General features: G+C 53.3%; 2 protein-coding genes across 2 annotated transcripts in view; both read left to right on the forward strand.

Moving 5' to 3' along the window:
* The window catches only part of Cblc (Cbl proto-oncogene C), a 24803-nt gene extending 21270 nt beyond the window's left edge, over window positions 1-3533 (forward strand). The window contains 2 exon segments of the mRNA XM_055615447.1: window positions 1704-1797; window positions 3310-3533. Of these exon segments, the coding sequence (XP_055471422.1) occupies window positions 1704-1797; window positions 3310-3533 (318 nt within the window).
* Window positions 3534-17921: 14388 nt separating this feature from the next.
* The window catches only part of Bcam (basal cell adhesion molecule (Lutheran blood group)), a 13748-nt gene continuing 7463 nt past the window's right edge, over window positions 17922-24206 (forward strand). The window contains exons 1-7 of the mRNA XM_055615666.1: window positions 17922-18033; window positions 19954-20075; window positions 21215-21443; window positions 21520-21590; window positions 22627-22723; window positions 22827-23009; window positions 23803-23939. Of these exons, the coding sequence (XP_055471641.1) occupies window positions 17970-18033; window positions 19954-20075; window positions 21215-21443; window positions 21520-21590; window positions 22627-22723; window positions 22827-23009; window positions 23803-23939 (903 nt within the window). The 5' untranslated portion in view covers window positions 17922-17969. The remainder of the gene's footprint in view (window positions 18034-19953; window positions 20076-21214; window positions 21444-21519; window positions 21591-22626; window positions 22724-22826; window positions 23010-23802; window positions 23940-24206) is intronic.

Below are 24206 nucleotides of genomic sequence, written 5' to 3' on the forward strand. Positions count from 1 at the left end.
CCCTCACTGGGGAATTCTAGGCAGGGGCTCTACCAATGAACCACACCTCAGCCCCTCACTGGGGGATTCTAGGCAGGTGATCTTCCACTGAGCCACCCCCAACCCCTCACTGGGGAATTCTAGGCAGGAGCTGTACCACTGAGACAACCCCCCCCAACCCCTCACTGGGGGATTCTAGGCAGGTGATCTTCCACTGAGCCACACCCCAGCCCCTCCCTGGGGGATTCTAGACAGGGGCTCTCCCACTGAGCCACACCCCCAGCCCCTCACTGGGGGGTTCTAGGCAGGGCTCTCCCACGGAGCCACACCCCAGCCCCTCACTGGGGGGTTCTAGGCAGGGGCTCTACCAATGAACCACATCCCCATTTCACCACCATGTCACCATACTTTATTTATTTTTAAGATTTAATTATTTATTATGTATAGAATGTTCTGCCTGCACACCAGAAGAGGGCAGCAGATCTCATAGATGGTTGTGAGCCACCATGTAGTTGCTGGGAATTGAACTCAGGACAACCCCTGAGATATCTCTCCAGCCTCACCACCATACTTTTTAACAAGAAAAATAGCCTTACTGAATATACTGCAAGGGGCTAGGCAGTAACAATTCTAACCAAAGGCACTGCAGCCAAGCCTGGTGAGCTGAGTCCAGTTCCCAGGACCCACACGGTGGAAGGAGAGAACCGTTGCCCTCTGACCTCAACATGGTACTATGGCAAGCATGTCCACACAGAGTGCTACCAACCAGGCAGCCCTCGGTCCTTATGAGTTTCCCCCAATGGTTATTGTTGTTGTTTGGTTTGGTTTTGGTTTTGGTTTTTAAGATAAGATCTCTTTGTAGCCTTGGCTTTTCTGGAGCTTGTTACGTAGTCTCTACTACGTTGGCCTTGAACTCGCAAAATCCACTTGCCTCTGCCTCCTAACTGCTGGTATTAAAAGGATGTACTCCATGCCTGTTCCTTGAGTTTTTGGTACAAGGTCTTTCTATGGGGCTGAGCCTAGAGCTCCCAATCCTCCTGCCTCAGCTTTTGAAGCAATTACAGGCTTTTGACAGCATGAACATTTTTTTAGCCTAAATACATCCTTTTCTATGTTTAAGATACACCTACTCTTCATATATATATGAATATATAAGTATCTTCATATATTTACAAAGTATATCATATATATTCATGTATATGAAGAGCAAATTTATCTTGAAATGTGTAAGTGTGTGTGTGTGTGTGTGTGTGTGTGTGTGTGTGTGTGTGTCTGAGACAGGGTTTCTCTCAATAGTCCTGGCTGTCCTGGAACTGGCTCTATAGACCAGGTTGGCCTTGAACTCACAGAGATCTGCCTGCCTCTGCCCCGAGTGCTGGGACTAAAGGTGTGTGCCATCACTGCCCAGCTCCATATAACCTTTAATATATATTTTAAATATTTATTAAAAAAGTATTTTATGTGTACAAGAGTTTGCCTGCATGTATGTGCACCGTCTGCCTGTAGTGTCCACAGAAACCACAAGGGGGCATCGGATCCCTGGACCTGGAGTTAAACATGTTGGGAGCCGTCATGTGGGTGCTGGGAATTGAACCTGGGTCCTGTGGAAGAGCAGCCAGTGCTCTTAACCTCTGAGCCATCTCCCCAGCACTTATTCTTATGTAATGATGTGTATCTGTGCCTGTCTGTGTGCGGGGGTGTGCTTGTCAGTGCCTGTGCCTCAGAGGCCAGCGGTGTGGGATCCCCTGGAGCTGGAATCGGAGGTGAACACCGAGGGCCTCGCCCAGGTCCTCTCGAGAGCGATGCAGGCTCTTCACGGTGGAGCTGTCTCTCCAGCCCCGCCTACTTCACACACCATTCACAGCTTATCTGAAAACCCAACGGGACGGGCGTGCTGCAGGTGCTAAATCTCGTATTTCTGGGGCTAAGGAGGTAGCTCGGTGATTAAGAGCATTTGCTGTTCCTGCAGGGGACCCAGGTTCGGTCCCAGCATCCACCAGCAGCCTCACCCTCACCTGTCAGGGCATTCAACGCCTTCCTCTGACCCCCAAGGGCATCAGGCACACATGCGCTCACGCATACACGCACACAGAAAAGTACAAAAAGAATCTTTAAAAATAAATAGCCGGCAACAAACATGGACATGTTAGAATCCCTGCGTGAGGACGATCCAGAAAATGAGGCTCCTGTCCAGGGCTGAAGACTTGCTTGGCTGGAATCCCACCGTCGGGAGGCGGCGCCCCTGGGCTACACAGCAGGATCCTGAGGCCAGGACGGATAAGGCCGAGTGGTGATACGGCTGGTGCACTGGCCTTCATCGTGGCTGTCAGTTCTCTGTGAGGGGCTGTCTTTTGTTGTTGGTTTGGGTTGGCTCCTCTGTAACCAGAGGTGACCTTGGATGTCTGAGCCTCCTGCACGCACACCCCGCCTCCGCCCCACCACCAGTGCTGGAGCACCCACCTGTGCTGGGACACCCAGTTATGTGGAGCTGGGGATGAGACCCCTGAGGCTTCCTGTCCATCGAGGCCCTGGCCTTGAACTTGGCACAGGTGTTGGGGACCTTCCTCTCAAGCGTCCCATCTGTTTACCTCCCTGGAGCAACTGCAGCTCCACCAAGCCCTGACCTCCACAAGATCTGCTCTGAGAGGGACAAGGAAGCAGGGGGGTGGGGGAGCCCTGTGGGCATCTTCTCTGCAGCCCTGCCCCGCTGGCTGACTGCCTGGCAGCGGGGGCTGCCGTCTTCCCTCTGCCTGCCCCCACGGCCCTATCTCTACCCTAAAAGCCCGGTCCGGATCTCCCGAGGGCCTCATTGAGCATCTGAGGAGACAGGGTTCCAGAAAGCACAGAGGTCTGCTCAGGCCACGCAGGGCGCTCCCTGGCTCTCTGTGTTGGTGTCTCTGTACCCCTCTCAGCCTGGGTTCCCCACCCTTCCGTTTCTCTCTGAGCAGCTAGCTACAGAATGACTTTTAGAAAGGGCTCCTTTGCAACAGCTATGCGGAGTCAATAGCTTTCCCTTCCTGGACCTTGACCTCAAAGAATAGAGCTGAAGATCCCATCATCAGCGGTATGGTGAGGGGTGGGTCCCTTGGAGCCTTCAGCAAAGGCCTTAGCAGCCCTGCAGGGCTAGGCTCTGGCCTGTGGGCCCTCCTGAATTCAGGCTCCGCCAGCCCCATCCCAGCCTGCTACCAGCCCGCCACGACCTCTCCCCACCACCCATTCCAGAGCCCGCCCGGCTCTCTCTTGCCTTTAATCACTTTGTTGACGGTCCTTTGAAGTCAAGGGACACTGGAGATGACAGGGTGAGTGACGTGTTTTCTTCTTTGTCCCTAGCACTCCCGGACAGCAAGACTTCTCCCTTCCGCCGCCGCCGTGAGATCAGAGGCTGCGAGGCTGTGAGTATCTGCCAGGCACAAGAGAGAGCAACGGAGGTCAGGACCACTGCAGGTGACTCAAGAAACGACCAGGAGGCTGCAGAGTGGGAGCTGGGGCGGGTGAGCGCAGGCCCAGACAGGAGCTGGAACCGCTGTGCCCAGGCTGTGCGGGATGAGGGCTGACCCTGGAGTCCTGGGTTTGAGGAAGGAGGCTGGAGTCTCTACGTGTGGGTCTGCGGGAGGAAGGCTTGGGCCTGGTTACCCCGGTCTGAGGGAGCGGGGCTAAAACCTGGAATCTTGGTCTAAAGGGGGTCTTCTGGGGCCCGGACTCTGGTGAGAGGAAGGAGGGTATAGTACAGGATTCTGCGAGGCTTAAATTCCAGGTCGGAGTGTCTGCCCTGCTGAGTCTTCCCTGGCAGTGTGGCCTGTTGCCAGCAGAGTTGCCAGCGCCTCCTGCTGGCCGTCAGAAGAAGCACATGTAGGTGTGAGGAAAAGCGCCCACAGTCCACCTCCCCTGAAGATCCCAGGGGAGATCCTGCAGGCAGTGACTCCCTGCCCTCTGAAGATCCCTCCCCTAAGAGGCCTCAAAGGCTGGCTGACAGTGCGGAGTGAGGTCTGAGGTGGGTGGTTGGGTCTCAGCGCCAATATTAGGATGCCTTTCCACTTCTGTTTTCGTTGTTCTTTGGTTTTTGAGGCAGGGCTTCTCTATGTAGCCCTGGCTGTCAAGGAACTCGCTCTGTAGTCCAGGCTGGCCTGGAACTCAGAGATCCGCCTGCCTCTGCCTCCCAAGAGCTTAAAGGCGTGCCCCACCACTTCCCGACCTTTTTCTTTTTAATATATTTTATGTGAATAAGTGTTTGCCTTACATGCATTTCTGTCCACCGTGAATGTGCTACCCACAGAGACCAGAGGAGAAGGTGGATCTCCTGGAACTGGAGTTACCCTTACAAGTTATCCTGCGGGTGCTGGGAGCTGAATCAGAGCCCTCTGCAAGAGCAGCCAGTGCTCTTAACTGCTGAACCATCCTTCCAGCCCTCCTCCTCTCCCCCCACCCCCCACCCCTGCCTTCTTCCCTTCCTCCCCTCCTTTTCCTCCCTCCTCCTCTTTCCTCTCCCTTTGGAGGCAGGCTCTTAGTATGACATCAGGCTGGCTTAAACCCTCCATGCTCCTGCCTCAGCCTCCCGAGTACAGAGACAAACAACGCCCCTTGGCCCAGTTCCCGTTCCTTAAGTGAGCTCTGAGTTGCTTTTGCCCCTCCTGCTACCTAGCCCTGAAGGCTGTGAGACCCTCCCCAACGGGAGGGCAGCCGTGCCAGCGTCCTAGCTGGGCACAGGCTGGCTGAGATCAATACCCAGCTGACTTCAAACAAACAGCTCAGGAAATCCGGGAACATTATTCTACCAGGGCAAGCGGGAGAGAGTCAGCAGGAAGGGGGGCCTGAAAGCCCGGGGAGGGAAGCTAAAAACAGATCTGGACCCATGGCCAAAGGCAAATGGAAACATTAGGAGGCACTCAGCTGGCTCCCTTGAGGACAAGGAGGGGCCACAGCCAGGGCGGCAGCCTGCGGTCATCTCCAGTCAGGTGGGCGCACCTTGGCCTGGGCTGTGCCCTCTGCCCTGCGTGAACCTCCCTGCCCTCCACATGTTCCTGTCCACTCCCAGACACACCAGGAAGAGAAAGCCTTCTGCGCTCCCACTACCAGAAAAGTGGCTGTAGTTTGGAGAACAATTCAAATGTACCTAGCTTTTGTCATGTCCTCCACCCCACCCCTCCTTATTATTATTTTAAGATTTATTTCGTTTTCCTCCAGACACAGGTCTCTAATCCCAGCACTCAGCAGGCAAATCTCTGTGAGGCCAGCCTGGTCAACTCAGCAAGTTCCGGGACAGTCAGGGCTACATAGAGAGACCCTGTCTCAAACAAACAAACAAACAAACAAACAAATATTTATTTCTTTATTTTATTATATGATGTTTTTGCCTGTATATGTGTGTGTGTGTGTGTGTGTGTGTGTGTGTGTGTGTGTGTGTGTGTGCACGTCTGGTGCCAGGGAGGTCAGAAGAGGGTGTTGGATCCCCGAGACCTGGAGTTCCAGACAGTGGTTAAGCCATCATATGGGTGCCGGAACTGAACCCTGGTCCTCTGCAAGGGCAGCCAGTGCTCTTAACCACTGAGCCATCTCTCCAGTCCCATTATTTTATTTTATTTTATTTTATTTTATTTTATTTTATTTTATTTTATTTTATCTATCTATCTATCTATCTATCTATTTATTTATTTATTTATGTAGCACTGCCTGGAACTCACTCTGTAGACCAGGCTGGTCTAGAACTCACAGACATCCTCCTGCCTCTGCCTCCCAAGTGTAGCCTTGGTTTCCTGGAACTAAGTCTGTAGAGCAGGCTGGCCTGGAACTCAGAGACCTGCCTACCTCTGCCTCCTGAGCGCTGGGTGAAGGTATGTGCCATCACCACCCAGCAGCCCAGGGTTTGGGTTCTGTGTGTATAGGGTTTCTAAATCTGGGCCAGGGAGATGCTCAGTGGGAAAAGACAGGTGTCATAAAGGCCGCCGAGTTCAGATCCCCGACCCCACAGGGAAGCATTCGGGACACTGCTTCCTGTCAGCCACAACACAAGCACAACTTAGTATTTTCACAGGGATTAAATGTGCAAGTCTGCTCTCCTCTGAGGCCATACAGGGAGTTGGGGTGTGCGGGGGGGGGGGTGTTGTTATGCCCAAGTCTCAGGGACACCAAAGACCACCAAGGAGACGATTCCAGTGTAAACTCAGTAGGGTCTTTTTATTACAAGCTTGGGCCCACACCATCACCGACGCAGCGGTTCTTGAGTGCAGGACCCTGAGCTCAGGGAGAGGGGGTTTTATTTAGGGTTACATCAATTTCAGAAAATTGCAGCTTGGCAGTTCTATGAGAAACAACCATACATACGGGGGTGGACAGCGGTGGGACCACCACAGGCCCCAGTTTTGGATACAGGCCACTTACCTCACCTTGCTCTTCCAATACGGCAGCAAGCCCTGCCCACCACAGCTCCTCTTCCTCTGGAGCCTTTCCACTCTGGCTTCTGGTCTGTTATTCCAGTCTCCCAGGGGGCTTTGCAGCCGCCCTCCTTTCTCTAGCCAACTCTCCTTTACTTGAAAGGAACTCGGAACATCCATTTCCTTCCTTGGGAACTGCAGGTCGGCCCCACCTCACCCCAGCACTCCGAGATTGTGTCTCTTTATTTCCCCATGTATGTCAGTTCTGCAGGGACAGAGGTGTTTTTCTCATTTGTGGCTGTGTCCTGAAGGCCTAGAACAATGCTCCAGAAATGTCTGTGGCATGAGTGTGCGAGTATGTTTGAGACAGGGCCTCACGTAGTTCAGTCTTGCCTCAAACTGCCTATGTAGCCAAAGATCACCTCCCACTTGGTTGTTGTTGTTTTTGATTTTTGTTTATTCAAGGCAGGGTTTCTCTGTGTAGCCTTGACTGTACTGGACTCACTCTGTAGACCAGGCTGTCCTCAAATTCACAGAGATCCTCCTGCCTCTGCCTCCTGAGTGCTGGATTAAAGGTGTGCACCATCACTGCTCAGCTTGGTTTGGTTTTGTTTCCTTTTTTTTTTTTCTTCTTAAGTGTGTGTGTGTGCACGCAGTTGCAGGGGTTAGAAGGCAACCTACAGGAGTCGGTTTTCTCCTTCTACCTCATGGGCCCTGGGGATGGAACTCAGGTCATGAGGTCTGACAGCAAGCCCCTTTATACACAGAACTGTCTCACTGGCCCAATGAAACATTTCCGAATCTCTCCCTTCGGGGCACCACTCACCCTGCCCAGACTTGGAGCTCCACTTCTTTTGTTGCCAAAAATGGCGTCAGTCCTGTGGGATGTGTCCTCCAGGCTCCAGGCCAGGGAGGGACCACAGAGTAAGTAGAGAAGCCCTTCATGTTGCTAGAAGACCTCAGGGTCTTGGGGCGGAGGGGTCGAGTCATGATGACTCTCTGCTGAAAGGAACCGCACCCTCCATCTAGCTCCCGGTGTGCCCAAGACCCAGGGGCCAGGTGAGTCCAGCTTACTTCCCCAGCTCCTCTCTGTCCCTGGCGTGACTGGATCTGATGCAGCTATCAGCAGAGCATAAGATCCTGTCTCAGAATGAGGATGGAGAGAGAGCTGGGCGTGTGGACCTGGTTGAGTGCCTGACTGTCTTGAAGTCCCGGATTGGAGCCTCAGCACTTTAGAAACTGGGTGGTGACAAATGTCTGCAGTCAGGGCACGCAGGAAGTGGACGCAGGAGGATCAGGAATTTAAGGTCATCCTCAGCGACATGCGGAGGTCCAGGTCAGCCTGGCTACATGAGACCTGCCTGTATTTACTTTGCGGCGGTGTGTGGCGTGGGCCACAGCATGTGTAGGCAGATGAGGACAACTTCTGGGAGTATCTTCTCTCCCTCCACCGAGTAGGTCCTGGGGATGGAACTCAAGTCAGCAGGTCTGCACGTGATTCCTGCTGAACTGTCTTGCTGGTCCAAGCGCGGTTTGGGAGAGATAGTTCAACAGCTAAGAGTGGGCTCTGCTCTTTCGGAGGACCGAGTTTCAGTTCCCAGCACCTCTATCAGGCAGCTCACAACTGCCTGCATCTCCAGCTCCAGGGAAATCCATCACCGGAGCAGAAATACATCATTAAAAATAACTGCATTTTAAAAACATAAATAAGCAGGATAGTGGTGGCAGACGCCTTTAATCCCAGCACTCCGGAGGCAGAGGCAGGCGGAGCTCTGTGAACTTGAGGCCAGCCTGGTCTACAGAGTGAGTTCCAGGACAGCCAGGGCTCCACAGAGAAACTGTCTTGAAAAGCCAGATAAATAAGTAAGTAAATAAACGAGCAAAACAAAAACTCTAACACCGTTTTCTTCATGGCTGAGCCCCCGGAAGGAGGAAAGGAACCCTGGGGCTGGAAGGGGTGATGAAGCTGAAATAAGATTGAACCTTGGTCCTTCAATCCTCCAGCATGCGAGCACCACCATCTGGCAGCTTGTCCCTGACACCTGCCCCCCCCCCCCCCCCCCCCCATTAACTCAGGAACCCTGGCCCCTCTATCCCCAGATCACTGCCCCCGGGAGACTCCATCAGACACGAAGTCCTGCGTCCAGTCCTGTCACCACCTCTTGGCTTGTTTGTTTTTGTCTGGGCAGTTAGGGACTTGGCTGGCCACAGCCTGCTGTAGCTCTATATCACCCAGCAGCCATCCCCCTGCCTCTGCCCAAGCATGGCAGTGTGGGCACAGATGAACAGTGCCACAGCCAGCTCACCACCTCCCTCCTTTCTCTCGACCCTTCTCAAAAACTAACATAATCCCGGTCCCAGCCGAGCTGCACACTCTTCCCCAATGCTGTCGTTGACTCTGGAGGGACCCAGGCTCCGTCTGCTCAGGTTCAGCCAGCCCAGGGCTTCCACTCTCCCTCTCTCTTACCCATTCTCCACTGGGCCACTTGCTTCGCGCACCTACAGTGCAATGAAGGAGACAAGCCTCAGCTGGCCTAAGGTGGGCAGAGTGGCTTTGGAAGGGGACACAGGGGACTGATTGACCGAGGCAATCAGAAAAGGCTTCCGGGAAGAGGGGACATGAAACTGAGATTGTACTGATGAGGAACCAGTGTCCCAAGGGAAGGGTGCTGGAACGCTTGACAAATAAACAACAAATAAGTAACAAAAACCACCTCATGAACACAGGGGATTTGTTGACAGGAATTTTTTTTTGGGGGGGGGGGGGTCAGTCACAGACTCCCAGGAGCAGCTTGGAGAGCTGGGTTTGGAAAGCAGTGAGACTAGTGGCCGCTAGCCAGCAACGGTCACCAACTGAAACCACTGGACAGAACCGGTTTGATGAGGACACCTCGGTTCTCCAAGGCACTAAAGCAAGTGACCCTGCCTTTTGGCTCAGCAGTTGCTCATCAAAAATCCCCCTGTAGAGTAGCAGATGCTGCTGCTGCTGCTGCTGCTGCTGCTCATTTAACTGCTTGGGATTGCTGCAGGTGGAAAAATGAGGATGAGGTGGGTCTCACCTGAGTGATTCTGGCTCAGGAGTCCACCAGAAGATGCAGTAAATAGCCCTCTGGACCTGGAGGTATCACTTACCAGAACAGCCCTGGCTTAGAATCCCCCAGTGAGGGGCTGGGGGGGGGTGGCTCAGTGGTAGAGCCCCTGCCTAGAATCTCCCAGTGTGCTGGCTGGTTTTACATCAATTTAACAAAGGCTAGAATTGTTTGAGAGGAGAGACCTTCAACTGAGAAACTGTCTTCATCACACCAGGCCTGTAGGGCAGCACCCCTCCACGGCTGCTACTTCAGCCCCTGCCTCCAGCTTCCTGCCTGGTGCAAACTTCTGTCCTGATTCTTCCAATGATGCACAGTGATATGGAAAGGTCAGCCAAACAAACCCTTTCTTCCCCAAGTTGCTTTGGGTCATGGTGTTTCATCACAGCAATAGTAACCCCAACTAAGGTGCCCGGTGAAGGGCTGGGGCATGGCTAAATTTTAGAACACTCCCCTGGCATGCATGAGGCCCTGAGCTCTATCCCAGCCCCTACCACAACCAAAGAAAAAAGTTCAAGACTAGGCTACAGAGCAAGATTACCAACAAAAAACGAAGAACCAGACTCTCAGATATAGAGTGACTTTTCTGCTTGTTTTCCCTCCTGGTGGTGGGTGGTACTGCTTCAAACACCTTCCATGAGTTATGTACCCCAAACTTCACAGAGGTGAGGGGAAGACACAAAGAGTCCTACTTTTCCTTTCATGTTTCCATTCTTGCTTCCTTCCTTGTCTTCTTGTGTGCTAGGATGGAACCTAATGTCTCTAGCCTGCTAAGCAAGCACTCTGTCAGTGAGTCACCTGCCTCAGCCCCTCACTGGTGATTCTAGGCAGAGGCTCTACCACTGAGCCACACCCCAGCCCCTCACTGGGGGGTTCTAGGCAGGGGCTCTACCACTGAGCCACACCCCAGCCCCTCACTGGGGAATTCTAGGCAGGGGCTCCACCACTGAGCCACACCCCCAGCCCCTCACTGGGGGGTTCTAGGCAGGGGCTCTACCATTGAGCCACATCCCCAGCCCCTCACTGGGGGGTTCTAGGCAGGGGCTCTACCATTGAGCCACACCCAGCCCCTCACTGGGGGATTCTAGGCAAACACTCTACTGAGCCACACCTCAGCCCCTCACTGGGGGATTCTAGGCAAACACTCTACTGAGCCAAGGCTTTGATACCCCCTTCCTCATGCAAAGAATGTCAAGATGGGATTATAGACGGTCAAGTGGGGGTGAGAAATTGTTTCTGCCATCTTTGGAAAATAGGATCTGCTCCAGCTGCCGTGGCTGGAAAGCCTCGCCAAGGCTGGCTTCCTCTGCAGTATTCACTCCTAATTCAAACGTCTGGCATTGTTTTCCAAGCTTAGATCACCTTGGCTCCCAGTGGCAGGCAACACACACCTGCCGCTGTCATTTTCCATAGCATGGAGCTTCCAGACAGGAAGGACTGCCCAAAGGCAGGAATGGGGTAGACGGCAAGTAACCAATGCCTGACAGCGTCCAGTAACGGCTGGTGAGGTGGCTTAGTGGGTAAAAGTGCTTGGCACCAAGTCTGACCACCTGGATTGGATCCCTGGAACACACAGGGGAAGGACAGAATAGACTCCAAACGTTGCCTCTGCTCCCATATTAATGTTAATAATGTATTTTAAAATACATTATTGGCCGGGTGTGATGGTGGACTGCCTTTAATCTCACAGCACTCAGGAGGCAGAGGCAGGCAGATCTCTGAGTTCAAGGCCAGCCTGGTCTACAAAGTGAGTCTAGGACATCCAAGGCTACACAGAGAAACTCTGTCCCCAACAAACAAAAAACAAAAAACATTGAGCACACCTTTGAACTCCGTGTAGACATATACCCTTGGTATTTGTTTATTTCATTTGGGGCTTGTTTGTTTGTCTGTTTTCCCTTTTATTATGTTCTTGTGTAGCTCAGGCTGGCCTTGAGTCTACCATGCAGCCAAAGCTGACTGAAGTCCTGGTCATATTCTTCCACCTCCCAAGTGCTAAAGTTACAGGTGTGTCCTTTCATGCGTGGCTCTCATCCTTTGGAGTGTGTGTGTGTGTGTGTGTGTGTGTGTGTGTGGTATTGGTGTATTGCACACATTATGTGGAGGCCAGAAGCTGAGGGTGAGTATCTTTAGGCACACTCCAGGCTCGCTGCCCAGCAAGCCCCAGCCTTCTACCTGCCTCTGCCTGTTGTGTGGCCATTTCCTCCCAGTTGAAGCATTGCATCCTAGAGGAAAGCTTGTTAAGACTGATGAAGTTAGCAATTCGCAAGTCTCAGGAAGTTCCTGAAACTGACAAACTGCAAAAGACCCCCTTGGTCCCCAATAATAGTATAATGAGTAAGGGGTGCTGAGGAGAGGCCTCACAGACCTACTGAGCTGCCTGGAGGCTGTGCAGAGACCTAAGCGGTCTCGTATTTTGTCAGCCATCACCCAGGCCAGGGGGTGCTTTTGGCGATGGGTTGTCTTTGAGTCATCCCTGCCCCTGTAAGTGATCCCGATAAACTCAATTGTTCACTTTGATCTGTTACTGGTTCTCTGTCTGGGGCGGGTAGACGTTTTTACGAGTCCCCCCCAGGAACAGTGTCACAACACTGTTCCACAGGGCTGGGTTACAGATACATGCTACCAGCCCCCGCTTTTCCGTGGGTGACACTGGGGCACAAGCTCAGGTCCTTAGGCTTGTTCAGAAAGCACTTTCCCAGCGGAGCCATCTCCCTGTTCAGCTCTTTGAGACGGGGTTTAACTGGAACTCAGGCCGGCCTGGAACTTGTGTCTTTCATGACTTTGTCGTTGTTTGAAACAGCCTTGCTATGCAGCCTTTGCTCACCTAGAGCTAACTACTTAGATGAGGCTGGCTTCTCGCTTTTGGGGATCCTCCAGGTCGGCCTCCACATGCACAGTGCTGACACTCACACACACACTCAGCACACATGGACACCCACACAATGCACGCACACACTCGTGCACACACACATGCACAACCCTAGGTAGCCCAGGCTGCTCTTGAGCTCTTGCTCCTCCTGCCTCAATTCCCCATGCTATATCTACAACCATGGGCCCAGCCTGCCCTGGAGTTTTATACTTACACTTTGCAGCCCGAGTTCTGTTTCCTGAGACATTCCTGTACTCCCTATGTTAAACCCAAAATGAACCCACACAACAAAGACTGTCAACGGTTGTTTTCCAGATCTGAGCCTGGAATCACAACAGAAAGCATCCCCTCTGATCGTGCCATGGTCCCATATTCTGTGAGCTGTGAACTATGGTTCCCTGTGTGGAAAGTGAAGAGAGAAGGGTCAGGAGCTCTGGCTCCCCTCTGTAATCCCAGGGGGAATACATGGGAGGCTGAGGCAGGAGGATCACCAAGAGCTTAAGGACAGGGGCTGGGGCTCAGCAGTTATGAGTGCTTACTGCCCTTGCGGTGACTCCAGTCCCAGGGGTGTCCAGAACTGTCTTCTAGACTCTGCCTGCAACGCGTGCACACGGTACACATACACACGTGTCTGCCAAAACCCATGCATAAAAATGAAAATAATTGGGAGCTGGAGAGGTGGCTCAGAGGTTAAGAGCACTGGCTGTTCTTCCATAGGACCTGAGTTCAAGTCCCAGCAACCACATGGTGGCTCACAACATCTATAATGGATCTGGTGTCCTCTTCTGACATGCAGGTGTATATGCAGACAACATTGTATATATGATTGATTGATTGATTGATTGATTAATTAATTAATTAATTAATTAAAAATAAAAATAATTAAATCCAAGGGGCAGGGAGAGATCAAAGCCAACCTGGATTACAGAGTGAGACTACGCCTAAAAAAATAAAAAAATAAAAAATAAGGTGGGTGAATAGTGTTGTGGATAAAACCTTTGGCATGCAAGCCTGAAGACCTGACTTCATACCCCTCCTTCTTTCCTTTCTTTCTTTTTGTTTTTGTTTTTGTTTATCGAGACGGGTTTCTCTGTGTAGCCTTGGCTGTCCTGGACTTACTTTGTAGACCAGGCTAGCCTCAAACTCACAGAGATCCACCTGCCTCTGCCTCCCTGAGTGCTGGGATTACAGGTGTGCACCACCATGCCCGGCTCCCCGGGACCCTCTTAAAGCCAGACAGGTGAAGCGTGTCTGTAACCCCAGTGCAAGATGGGAAGAGGAGATAGGGGTCTCCAGAAACGTGCAAGTCAGACTACCTAGCACACACAGTAATAGAGTATGTCTCAAACACGGTGGAAGGGGAGGCTCAATAGTCATGCTCACACACACACACACACACACACACACAAACAATAACACTAACAATGATAATAGTAGCCAGATGCAGCCCACACCTTCAATCCCATCGCTCAGAAAGGCAGGCAGATCTCTGTAAATTCAGTCCAGCCTTCTCTACAAAGTGAGTCCCTGACTAGCCAAGGCTGCATAGTAGTGAGACCATCACAAAATAATGATGATGACAGTGATGGTGATGATGATAATGAGTAATATATTAATTAAGCTGAGTGATGGTGGCACACTCCTTGAATCCCGGTACTTGGGAGGCAGAGTCAGGTGGATCTCTGAGTTTGAGGCCAGCCTGGGCTATAGACAGCTAGGGCTACACAGAGAAACCCTGTCTCAAAAGTCCTCCCCCCAAAAAACTTTTTTAAACTAAAATATAGCCAGGCCCAGACCCAGAGGCATGCACCTGTAATCCCATCATTTGGGAGGAAATGGAAGGAAAATCAGTTTCTGGTCACCCTCAGCTACACAGTGCTCTAACCCAGCATGGGCTCCAGAAGACCCTACCTCCAAACAAACAGAAAACACTCTGGGAAACAGTATTTGGGTCTATTCTGACTCAGCTCTAAGGAGACTTTATTTAAGTGTGGGGCTGGAGAGGTGGCTGTGGGTGTTTGAATAATAATAGCCCTGTGGGCTCATACATTTGACTGCTTAGTCACCAGGGAGTGGAACTGTTTGAGAAGGATTGGGAGGTGTGGTCTTGTTGGAGGAAGTACATCATGGGAGAAGGGCTTTGAGGTGTCAAAAGCCCACCCTACACCCAGTCAGCAATAAAGTAGTGACTAGGACAATGGCTCAGTGGTTAAGACACTGTTGCTCGGGGCTGGAGAAATGGCTCAGAGGTTAAGAGCACTGGCTTTTCTTCCAAAGGTGCTGAGTTCAATTCCGAGCAACCACATAGTGGCTTATAATCATCTGTAATATGATCTGGTGCCCTCTTCTGGCCTGCAATCACACATGCAGGCAGAATACTGTATAAATAATGAATAGTAAGTCTTTAAAAAAAAAAAAAAAGACACTGTTGCTTTTCCAGAGGAGCAGAGTTCAGGTCCCAGCACCTTCATGGAGGGGCTCTCAGCTGTTTATAACTCCTCAGCTCCAGGAGCTGCAGTGCCCTCTGCTGGCCTCTGCAGACATACACGCATACACATACACACAGAAATAAATCATAACCACTCTAACATCTATGAGGAGATGAGCACAGCTGATTAGCAGTTTCTTTGAGGGATAGCGTGATAGAGTCACGTGTCACACAACACAACAAGACCCCGTGTGCAACAGTGGCCCATAAAATCATATCATCCAATGAGGTCCTAGCTGGTTTTGCTGGTTTTGCTTGTAGAGCTGATTTGTGATGCTCACAGGAGGACACATTGCCTAGCCACGCCTTCATCTGAACGGATGCCCACTGTTAAGTGACAACTGATTGCCAGTCTGCACATATGAGACAACAGGGCAGAGTCAGAACATGACTTACTCCAGTACATAAATATTTATTTGTCCCAAGTCAGGCACTGTTCCAGGCTCTAGAGATACAGCGTGACCCTTATGGAGTTCCTGTTCCCTTAGGGCATAGATTCTGTGCCAGACAATACAAGACAAAGAGAATTTATCCCACCATGATAAGGTGATGGAGTTGGGAAACATGGGGCAGTCTGGAGAATGAGAGCTGGTATCAAAGCTCCCTAATGAGGCAAGTCACAGGAGAGATTAGAAGCAAGCAAGGAGGAAGCCATCCCGTGAGGGGCAGAGGGGTCGGGAAGTGGTTGATGGAAAAGCACGGCAGCAGAGAGACCAGTGTGACAAAAACACTGCTTGAGAGGGAGAAGGAGCGACAGATGGGGTCAGGGAGGGAAAGGACCTAGGATCTAGGACCTAACAAACCACAGAGAGAACGCTGGCTTTTACTTTCAGCGAGATGGAGCCGTGGGCGCATTCTGAACAGAACAGTGGCCTGAGCTGACTCACGTCTCCACAGGGTTCTTCTGGCTGTTTTGTAGGACCTAAATTGTAGCGGACAAAGGAAGGTGACATAATGATACTGGGCACCCACTCTGAACGAAGTTCCCAAGGAGCACGTAGGAACTTTTTGAGAAAGCCATGGGGGTGGGGAGGGCTCCCTGAGGTGACTAATCTGGTTTCGGTTGTCTTTTAAAGTTTCATCTTTATTTTATTTTTAATACTTTTCAATTTATATATTTATTTTGGTTTTCCAAGACAGGGTTTCTCTGTATCCCCTGGCTTTTCTAGAACTCGCCCTGTAGACAAGGCTACAGACCTTGAACTCACAGAGATCTGCCTGCCTCTGCCTCCCTGAGTACTGGAATCAAAGGGGTGTGCCAGCACCTCCCAGCAATAATTATTTATTTTTAAAGGTCTGTTTTATTTTATATGTACTAGTCTTTGCCTGTGTGTACATATAATCACTATGTGTCTGCCTGGTGGTCATAGAAGCTAGAGAAGGTATCAGATCCCCTGGTTGGACAGGGGTACTAGGATCTGAACTTCAATCCCCTGCCTCTGCCTCCCGAGCCCTGGGATTAAAGGCTTGCACCACCATGCCCAGATGTCCTAGAATTCACGATAGGCAATTCTGATCCTCCTGCCTCCACTTCTTGAGCATGAGGATCACTGGAGTGGGCCACAAGCCCAGTTGGCTGGGGATGGCAAGGTGGGGATGGCATTTTCAGGCGAGCCTCTGGGCTTGTGAACATGCACCTCGCAAGCCTTTCTTGCCTGCTGTGGGCGGGATGGGATGGGGGCAGCCTGGACCTTGACTGTAGGTGGGCATCCCAGGGTGTGCAGGCCTGGCACGCAGGTCCAGAGATTTGCAGGGATCTGTGAGGCAGGACAGAATCGAAGGAGGACTTCCTGAAGAGGAGATGAAGGAGCCCCAAGCAAAGGTCGCTTTGCTGGTTTCACAATTGCTGTCCTGTGTGACAGGAATGCTAAAATGGCCCTTGAGAGCTAGGCCAATAGGTATAACATAAGCCTTTCCTCTGTGGCTGATGGGTAAAACCTTGGCTCCAGGGGCCCCTAAGCTCACTGCTGGTCACCCTCTGACTGGCCAGAGAGTGGAGGAGGAGCACCCTCTCTCAACATGACCAGTTACGCCCCCCCCCCCCCATCCCTACCAGCAGCCCAGGCTAGCTTCCACCCACTGAACAGTGGCGGAACCCTCCTTCCCCAGCCCCCATCCAGCATTCTTGAGATTTCGTTCCAGACTGACTAGTGAGGACCCTGGAGCAGAGTGATCTGTGACCCCTTACTTTGACCTGTGACCTTCTCTTCCGCCCTGCAGGCCCCAGTGGCTGCGTCTTCTCTTCCCTCCCCCACTCACCTGCCCCAGCCAACCCACTTCTCCCCTCCTCCCCCCAAGGTGGGGAGGGAATGTCGGGGAGAGAAGGAAGGAGGAAGGGGGGGAACATTCCTTGGATTCCCAGGACGGGGGGAAGTGAGGGAGTCAGGGAGAACAGGACAGAGGGAGGGGCGCCCCGTCCCCACCCATCACTAAAGAGGCCTACGGAGGACTGGGGATTGAAAACCCATTAGAGAAAAGATTGACCTGGCCAGTTCCAGGCCACTGCTCAGTCAGAGGAGGGACACTTTCCAGCAAGGTGGCTCTAAAGGGAGGGCATCCCAGGGCACCCTGGGAAGGGCCAGTCATGCAGGAGAGACTTCAGAGACAGGCAATTAATTGTACCAGGGACTGCTGGTAAAAACCGACAATTCACAAACCCAGGGCGACGTCTCAACCTTAGATACCCAGTACTTGGGAAACTGAGGCAGGATTGCCCCAGTTCCCGGCCAGCCCGAGCTACAGTGTGACACCTGCCTCCAAAAGAGATCCACCTGCAGCGGGTTGAGGGCGGGGGCGGGAGGGGAGAGAGGAGGAGGCTGGCCATCTTGGGAATGAGTGTCCAGGCCCCGCAGGTGGCCAGGAAGGAAGGGAAAGAGGGTCCCGGCGGTGTCCCTCGGATCGCGCTCCGGGTACTGGCTAGACTGGTCGGTCAGGACCCCTGGCCGCGGAGGACAGCCGCGAGCGTGGGTTGGATGGAGCGGCGCGTGGCGCGGCGCGGCGCTCGCGGGACCCCGCGCGCGCGAGGGTGGGAAGTCCTCCCAGAGCAGTGGGAGGTCTTGGACCTGCGCCCAGCTTGGGGATGGGGTGGGCGTGGCCCGGGGCGTGGCTCCGCTGCCAGCTTCAGAGCGGCCGAGCCTCACCCCGGCTCAGTCACCGCCGCCACCGCAGAGAACATGGAGCCCCCTGACGCCCGCGCAGGGCTGCTGTGGCTCGCCCTCCTGCTGGCGGGCCATTCAGGTATGACTTGGGGCTGAGGGCAGAGCTGAGACTTGGGGTTAGGACTTGTGGGGATGGCCTCCGGGATCCCCGGGAAGACAAGAGGAACAAGCTTCCATCTCTCCAGGGAGCACAATCAAGAGGTTTCCCACCAGGGACAGGGGCGGGGAGGCCTCGGGGTGTACCCGACCTGAGAGCTGATGATAACCCAGCTCTGGAGCAAACACAATCGGAGATAACTGTCCCTTGCGGGTCTCTGGGAACCCTGGGATCTAAGCCCTGCGACCCCTAATAATCTTGGGTACCTGGAATCTGGGCTCTGTGTCCCCCCTAGTCCCTTAGACTGGAGTCCAGCCCCCGCCCTCCCCGTAGTCAGAGTACCTTCTGCTAGGACACTGAAGATCAACAGCCCAGAGCTGTTTCCTAAGTAATTAAGCTTCAGAGTTTCCTCAGAGAAGCTAAGGACCCTCCGGCTAAAGCACTTTCTGTAACGTTGGGGATTCCCCTAAATTAAGAGTTTAGATTGTCTCTCTCAGGAAAGGCCTGGAGTAGCCTGGCAGGGAACGTGGAACAGTGTTTCTGACTGACAGGCCCCTTTTCTGGGCCTCCGATAAATCCACACACCTGCACGTGGTGAGAGGGGAGGAGGGACAGAGGGGCTGGTAGGACACTGGGGCAGTGTGGGAACGGGACACGGGATCTTTCTCTGCTTTGCCTTGGCCGTTGGCTGTGCACACCCAGTCTACAGCACCAGCCTGGCCCCACAGTGGCACCCCTGGGACAGTCTGGGGCCAAAGGTGGGTGCTTGGGAACCCAGGCTCCTGGCATAAACGTGGTGTAAAGTGGAGCCCAGGATAGGCCTGGGCCAGGCTGGGCAGGAAGGAATGATGCCAGGGTGCCAGCCCAGAGGGTAGCTTCCCAGCAAGAACCATGCCACCCGCCAGAGCCTGACAGGAATCCAAGACCGGCGTTCCCTGGTCCCTAGGACCCGGAGGTGCATGTTTTCAGCACCCAGCCTGCTACGCCTCAGGCGTCTGGGATAGCCTCCCAGCCCTCTCTCCCTCCCTCGGGACCCAGCCTCACCCCCTGCCCAGGTGACTCACCCAACCCTTTGCAAGCTTCTCTTGTAAAAAGATGGAGGGGCGGGCAGGGGGCTCTGGCGCCAAGCCGGGCAGGTCTCAGCCAGCCTGGCCCTCCCACATTCCTGAAACCTGCCCAGCCCTGTCCCCCCCCTTGCCACTCCCACACCCATCCAGCTCCTGGCCCAGCTGCAGCCCACACCCCAGCGCCCCCCCCCCCCAGCCAGGAGAGTGTGGAGGGCCCCCAGGAGCTACCGGGGAAGATAGGATGGGACCAAATGAAATGAAAACAGATGTAGAACCTGTTATTCAGCTCCAGGCCAGGTCCTGCCCTGGGTGCTGCAGGCCAAGGAGAGAGCCAGGCCTGGCCCTTCCTTGAGGGGATGTTTGCTGTAGTGGGTGAAAGAAGCCAGGCCTCAGTGTGGAGTACTGGAGAAGGCTTTACCTTAAACCTTACAAGTGGGGAGGGGGGCAGTGGCATGAACTTTAATCCCAGCACTCAGGAGGCAGAGACAGCTGCAGATCTCTGTGAGTTCAAGGCCAGCCTGGTTTGCAGAGCTGGCAAACTCCAGGAAGCCAAGGCTACACGGTAAGACCCTATCTCCAAACAGAAGAATTGGAGAGACACTGATGGGACCCAGGCTCAGAGGGGACTGAGAAGGGAGACAGGAGCTGCGTCTGATGGAAGAGCCTGGACTCCTGTCTGAGGGAGAAGGCAAGAGTCCGGCCCTCTGTGTCTAAGGGAGGAGAGCTGTGTGTAAAGGGGAGATAGATCTTTCCAGTCTGAGGGAAGAGGCTGGGCCCTGAGGGCTCTTCCCGTTGGTGGCAGCGGGCGGCATCTGATGCTTGCGCCATCCTGCAGGTGCCCAGGCTGAGGTGCACGTGTCTGTGTCCCCTCTGGTGGAGGTGATGCGGGGAGAGCTGATCACCCTGGACTGTACTCCACGGGGACACCCTGAGCATTATGTGCTGGAATGGTTTCTTGTGAGTTCTCTGTGCTGGAGCTGGGGGTGATGGGAGGAGGGAGGAGGGGAGGGAGGATCCGGCCACCTGGTCACATTAGCACCTGTTACCTGCCTACACCGATCCCCTGCTCAGAAGAGCCATCAAAAGCTGCCCTTCCACTTCACAGAGGAGGACCCTGAGACCTGGGAAGGCGTGGGACTCTGCGAGGGGCCAGGCATCTGAGCAGGGCAGGCTTGAGGACGTGGCCCCACTTTGGAACATGGGTCTGGAGAGAGGGGTCGCAGAGTCAGAGACCACCAGAGACAAGAGGGAAGGAGAGGAAATAAAAGACAGAGCAGGAGACAGTGAGACGGAGGAGATGTGGGAGCAGAAGATGGACAAGGGACGATGAGGGACACAGAGGAATGTGTCGGGACTTGGGGGAGACTAAGGATGGGGACAGAGGGATGAAAGAAATGACAGGATGCTCAGGCCTGGGATCCCAGCTGATTAGGAGGGTGGAAAGTTCAAGGTCTATGAAGCTAGACCCCACTGCAAGATAAAAATTAAAGAGAAAGCTGAGGCTACAGAGATGGGTAAGCCCGTAATAGCACTTGGTTCTCTCCCTGAGGACCTGAGGTCAGTTCTCAGCACTCACAGGCTCACAACTGCCTGTAGCTAGCTCTCGGGGATTCAATGGCCTCCATGGGTATCTGTAGTCAGTGCATACACACAGAAAGAGACATACACACACATATAAATGACCAAATAAATATTTTTAAAAAACAGTTTTAAAGCCTGGTGGTGGGGGTGCAAGCCTTTAATCCCAGCACTAGGGAGGCAGAGGCAGGTGATTTCTGTGGGTTCAAGGCAAGCCTGGTCTACAAAGCAAGTTTCGGAACAACCGGATATACACAGAGAAACCCTGTCTTGAAAAAAATAAATACATAAAGATAAAATAATAAAAAGAGGGATGAGAGTGTAACTCCCCGGTGGCTGATAGAGTGCTAGCTAGCATCCTCCCAGCGGGCTGTGGGGCCGTGGCTCAGTGGTAGAGTGGTTACATGTGGAAGCCACTAGAGTTCTTCCCTAGACCCAGAAAAAACCTGAGGGGAGACAGCAGGAAAGGAGGGCTCATGACCGAGCTAAGACTGTCTGTCGCCTGCACGTATCCACAGGTTGATGCTTCCGGGGCCAGACACCACCTGGCTTCTGTGGAGCCACAGGGCTCAGGGCTCCGGGGCACAGTCCACAACTCTCGGGGCCGCAGACCCCTGTACGAGGTGGACTCCCGTGGGCGCCTGGTGATAGCAGACGCCCAGGTGGGGGATGAACGGGACTACGTGTGTGTGGTGAAGGCTGGGTCGGCAGGCACCTCAGAGGCCACCTCGAGGGTCCGCGTGTTTGGTAAGTGTCCCCCGAAGTCATCCCGAGAAGCCAGGGACCAGAGAAGGGCTTGCTGACGAGAACATCTTTCCAACAGCGACACCGGAGGCCACGGAGGTGTCTCCCAACAAAGGGACGCTGTCAGTGATGGACCAGTTTGCCCAGGAGGTAATGTGCGCTGGAGTTACAGGCAGTAGGTGAAGAGACAGAGATATAGCCATCTTTGACATTGGGGATTTTGCTTGCTTGCTTGTTTTTTGGGTTTTCGTGTGCGTGTGTGTGTGTGGTACTGGAGATTGAATCCTTAGGGCGTCCAGCATGTCAGGCCAATGCTCTACCAATGAACTATAAGCTTTAAGCCTCGGCCTCCCTATTGTTGGGGTTTTTCCTTATTTTGCTTTTTTTTTTTTTGGGGGGGGGGATTGGGTAACCTTGTGTAGCACAGGCTATCCTGAAACTTCCTATGTAGACATAGGTATCTGTGATACCTTCTAAGTCCCGAGGCCCCAGGCGTGTGCCGCGGTAACGGCTGGTCTTTCTCTTGGTTTGGTTTGGTTTGGTCAGGCCAGCATGACTTCCAGCATGCTGTGTAGCTAGGGGTGACTTTGAACTTTTGATCCTCCTGCCTCTAGGAGTCATTCGAGGGCTAGGGGTGCGCGCCTAGCCTTGGTCTGGAGTTGTGTGAAATAGCGGTCTCGTGATGCCTGGTCTGGCCCAGAGCTCACTATGTAGCCCAGGCCAGTGTCAAACTGATGCTTCTATCTCGGCTTCTTGAGAGCTGTAACTAAAGCTGTGTGCTGCCATGCTTGATCCAGGTTCTTTATGATTATTAATGAATAATGAATGGATTACTATTAAATAAGTACTGAGGGGTCGGGGCAGGGAGACAGGACTTACGCCACAGCATGAATGTGTAAATCGGAAGACGACTTTTGAGAGCCTTCCTGTGCCTTCCTAACCCTGTACACAGTTCCAGGGATAGAACTCAGGTCTTCTGCCTCCCCATAAGCACACTGACCGGCCGAGAGGGCTCGCAGGCCCAGGCTCTGGGCCTTTCAATGGGAGGAACAGGAGTTAGGATTTCTGCTTCCTCTCCTGGAGAGAAAGAGGCCAGTGGACACATCGAAAGGGCAGGTCTGGGGGAAAGAGAAGCAGACTTCAGAGTCCTGGCACCAAGCCTAGGCCCCGCCTGTGTCTCTCCCAGATTGCCACCTGCAGCAGCCACAACGGAAACCCGGTGCCTCGGATCACATGGTACCGGAACGGGCAGCGTCTGGACGTGCCCATGGAGGTGACCCAAGGTGAGCAGTCAGGGGAGCGTGGGAGCGCGGGATGGGGGGAGGGATGTAGGCGGCGGGCGCGGGGGCGGAACGCAGCTCTCCCGGCGGCCCCTCTCTCTCACAGAGGGCTACATGACCAGCCGCACCGTCCGGGAGGCCTCCGGCTTGTACTCCCTGACCAGCACCCTCTACCTGAAGCTCCACAAGGATGATCAGGATGCCAGCTTCCACTGTGCCGCTCATTACAACTTGCCCTCAGGCCAACATGGCCGCCTAGACAGCCATACCTTCCACCTCACTCTGCACTGTGAGTCCCCACGACCCAGCCCCTAGCGGAAGACCCAGTCCCATCAAGGCCCAACTCCCAGGCCCCCATTCCAAACTGTGTCCTCACCCTACCTTCTCACCTGGGATAGGCTGCTGACCTCTGGCCTCTGACCCCAAACATACCGACTCTGACTTCAGCACAGGCCCTGTGCCCCATGAGATCCTCCACCCTCTCCCACTGAATTGGGTCCCCAGATGACACCTGGTTTTAAATATCAAATTGTACACTGACCTCTGACCCTTGAGACATAATGTTAACTTACCTCGACCCCTGACCTTTGGTGTGTTCTGAGAGTAAGTCTGAAACTATTAATGAGGTGACAGGTGCCTGTCATCTCAGCACTGAGGAGGCTGAGACAGGAAGATGGAGAGCTGAAAACTTAGCTGAACTACAGAGACTTTGAGGAATCCCAAAACTTAACAAAAGGAATAAGACAGACACACATAAATAAAACATAATTTTTTTTTCAAGACAGGGTTTCTAGGTATGTAACCCTGGCTGTCCTAGAATTCTTTCTGTAGACTAGGCTGGCCTCAAACTCACAGAGATCCTCCTGCCTTTAATCCGGAGTCCTGGGATCAAAGGTGTGCTTCACCAGCACCCAGTTTATAAATCTAAAGCTTATAAAGCTTATAAAGCTAAAATAATAATAATGACGATAATAACAACACTTCTAAGCTTTAGATGCTGTCTCTCTCCTCTCAAAAGCAGGACTGACCTTTCCCCTCAGTCCAGCTCTGACACATGTGCTGATCTTTCTCTCCTCCCACAGATCCCACAGAGCATGTGGAATTCTGGCTGGGGAGCCCATCCACCACAGAGGGCTGGGTCCGAGAGGGTGACGCTGTGCAGCTGCTCTGCCAGGGTGATGGCAGCCCCAGCCCAGAGTATTCCTTCTTCCGCCAGCAGGTAACTTACTCCCTGGTCCCTTTGGACGCCAGCTGAATCTGTGTCATACTAACCTCATCAACCCCTTGTTTATCTTTAGTGGTGTGGGAGATAGAACCCAGGACCTGTCACATGCTATGAAAGTGCTCTCTCACTGAGCCACACCCCAGCCCCTCACCGGGGGATTCTAGGCAGGGCTCTACCACTGAACCACGCCCCCAGCCCTTTATTGGGGGATTCTAGGAAGGGGCTCTACCACTGAGCCACACCCCTAGCCCCTCACTGGGG

The sequence above is a fragment of the Psammomys obesus genome, unplaced genomic scaffold (assembly GCF_907164565.1).
Source record: "Psammomys obesus unplaced genomic scaffold, mPsaObe1.curated_primary_1811, whole genome shotgun sequence".
Taxonomy (NCBI): domain Eukaryota; kingdom Metazoa; phylum Chordata; class Mammalia; order Rodentia; family Muridae; genus Psammomys; species Psammomys obesus.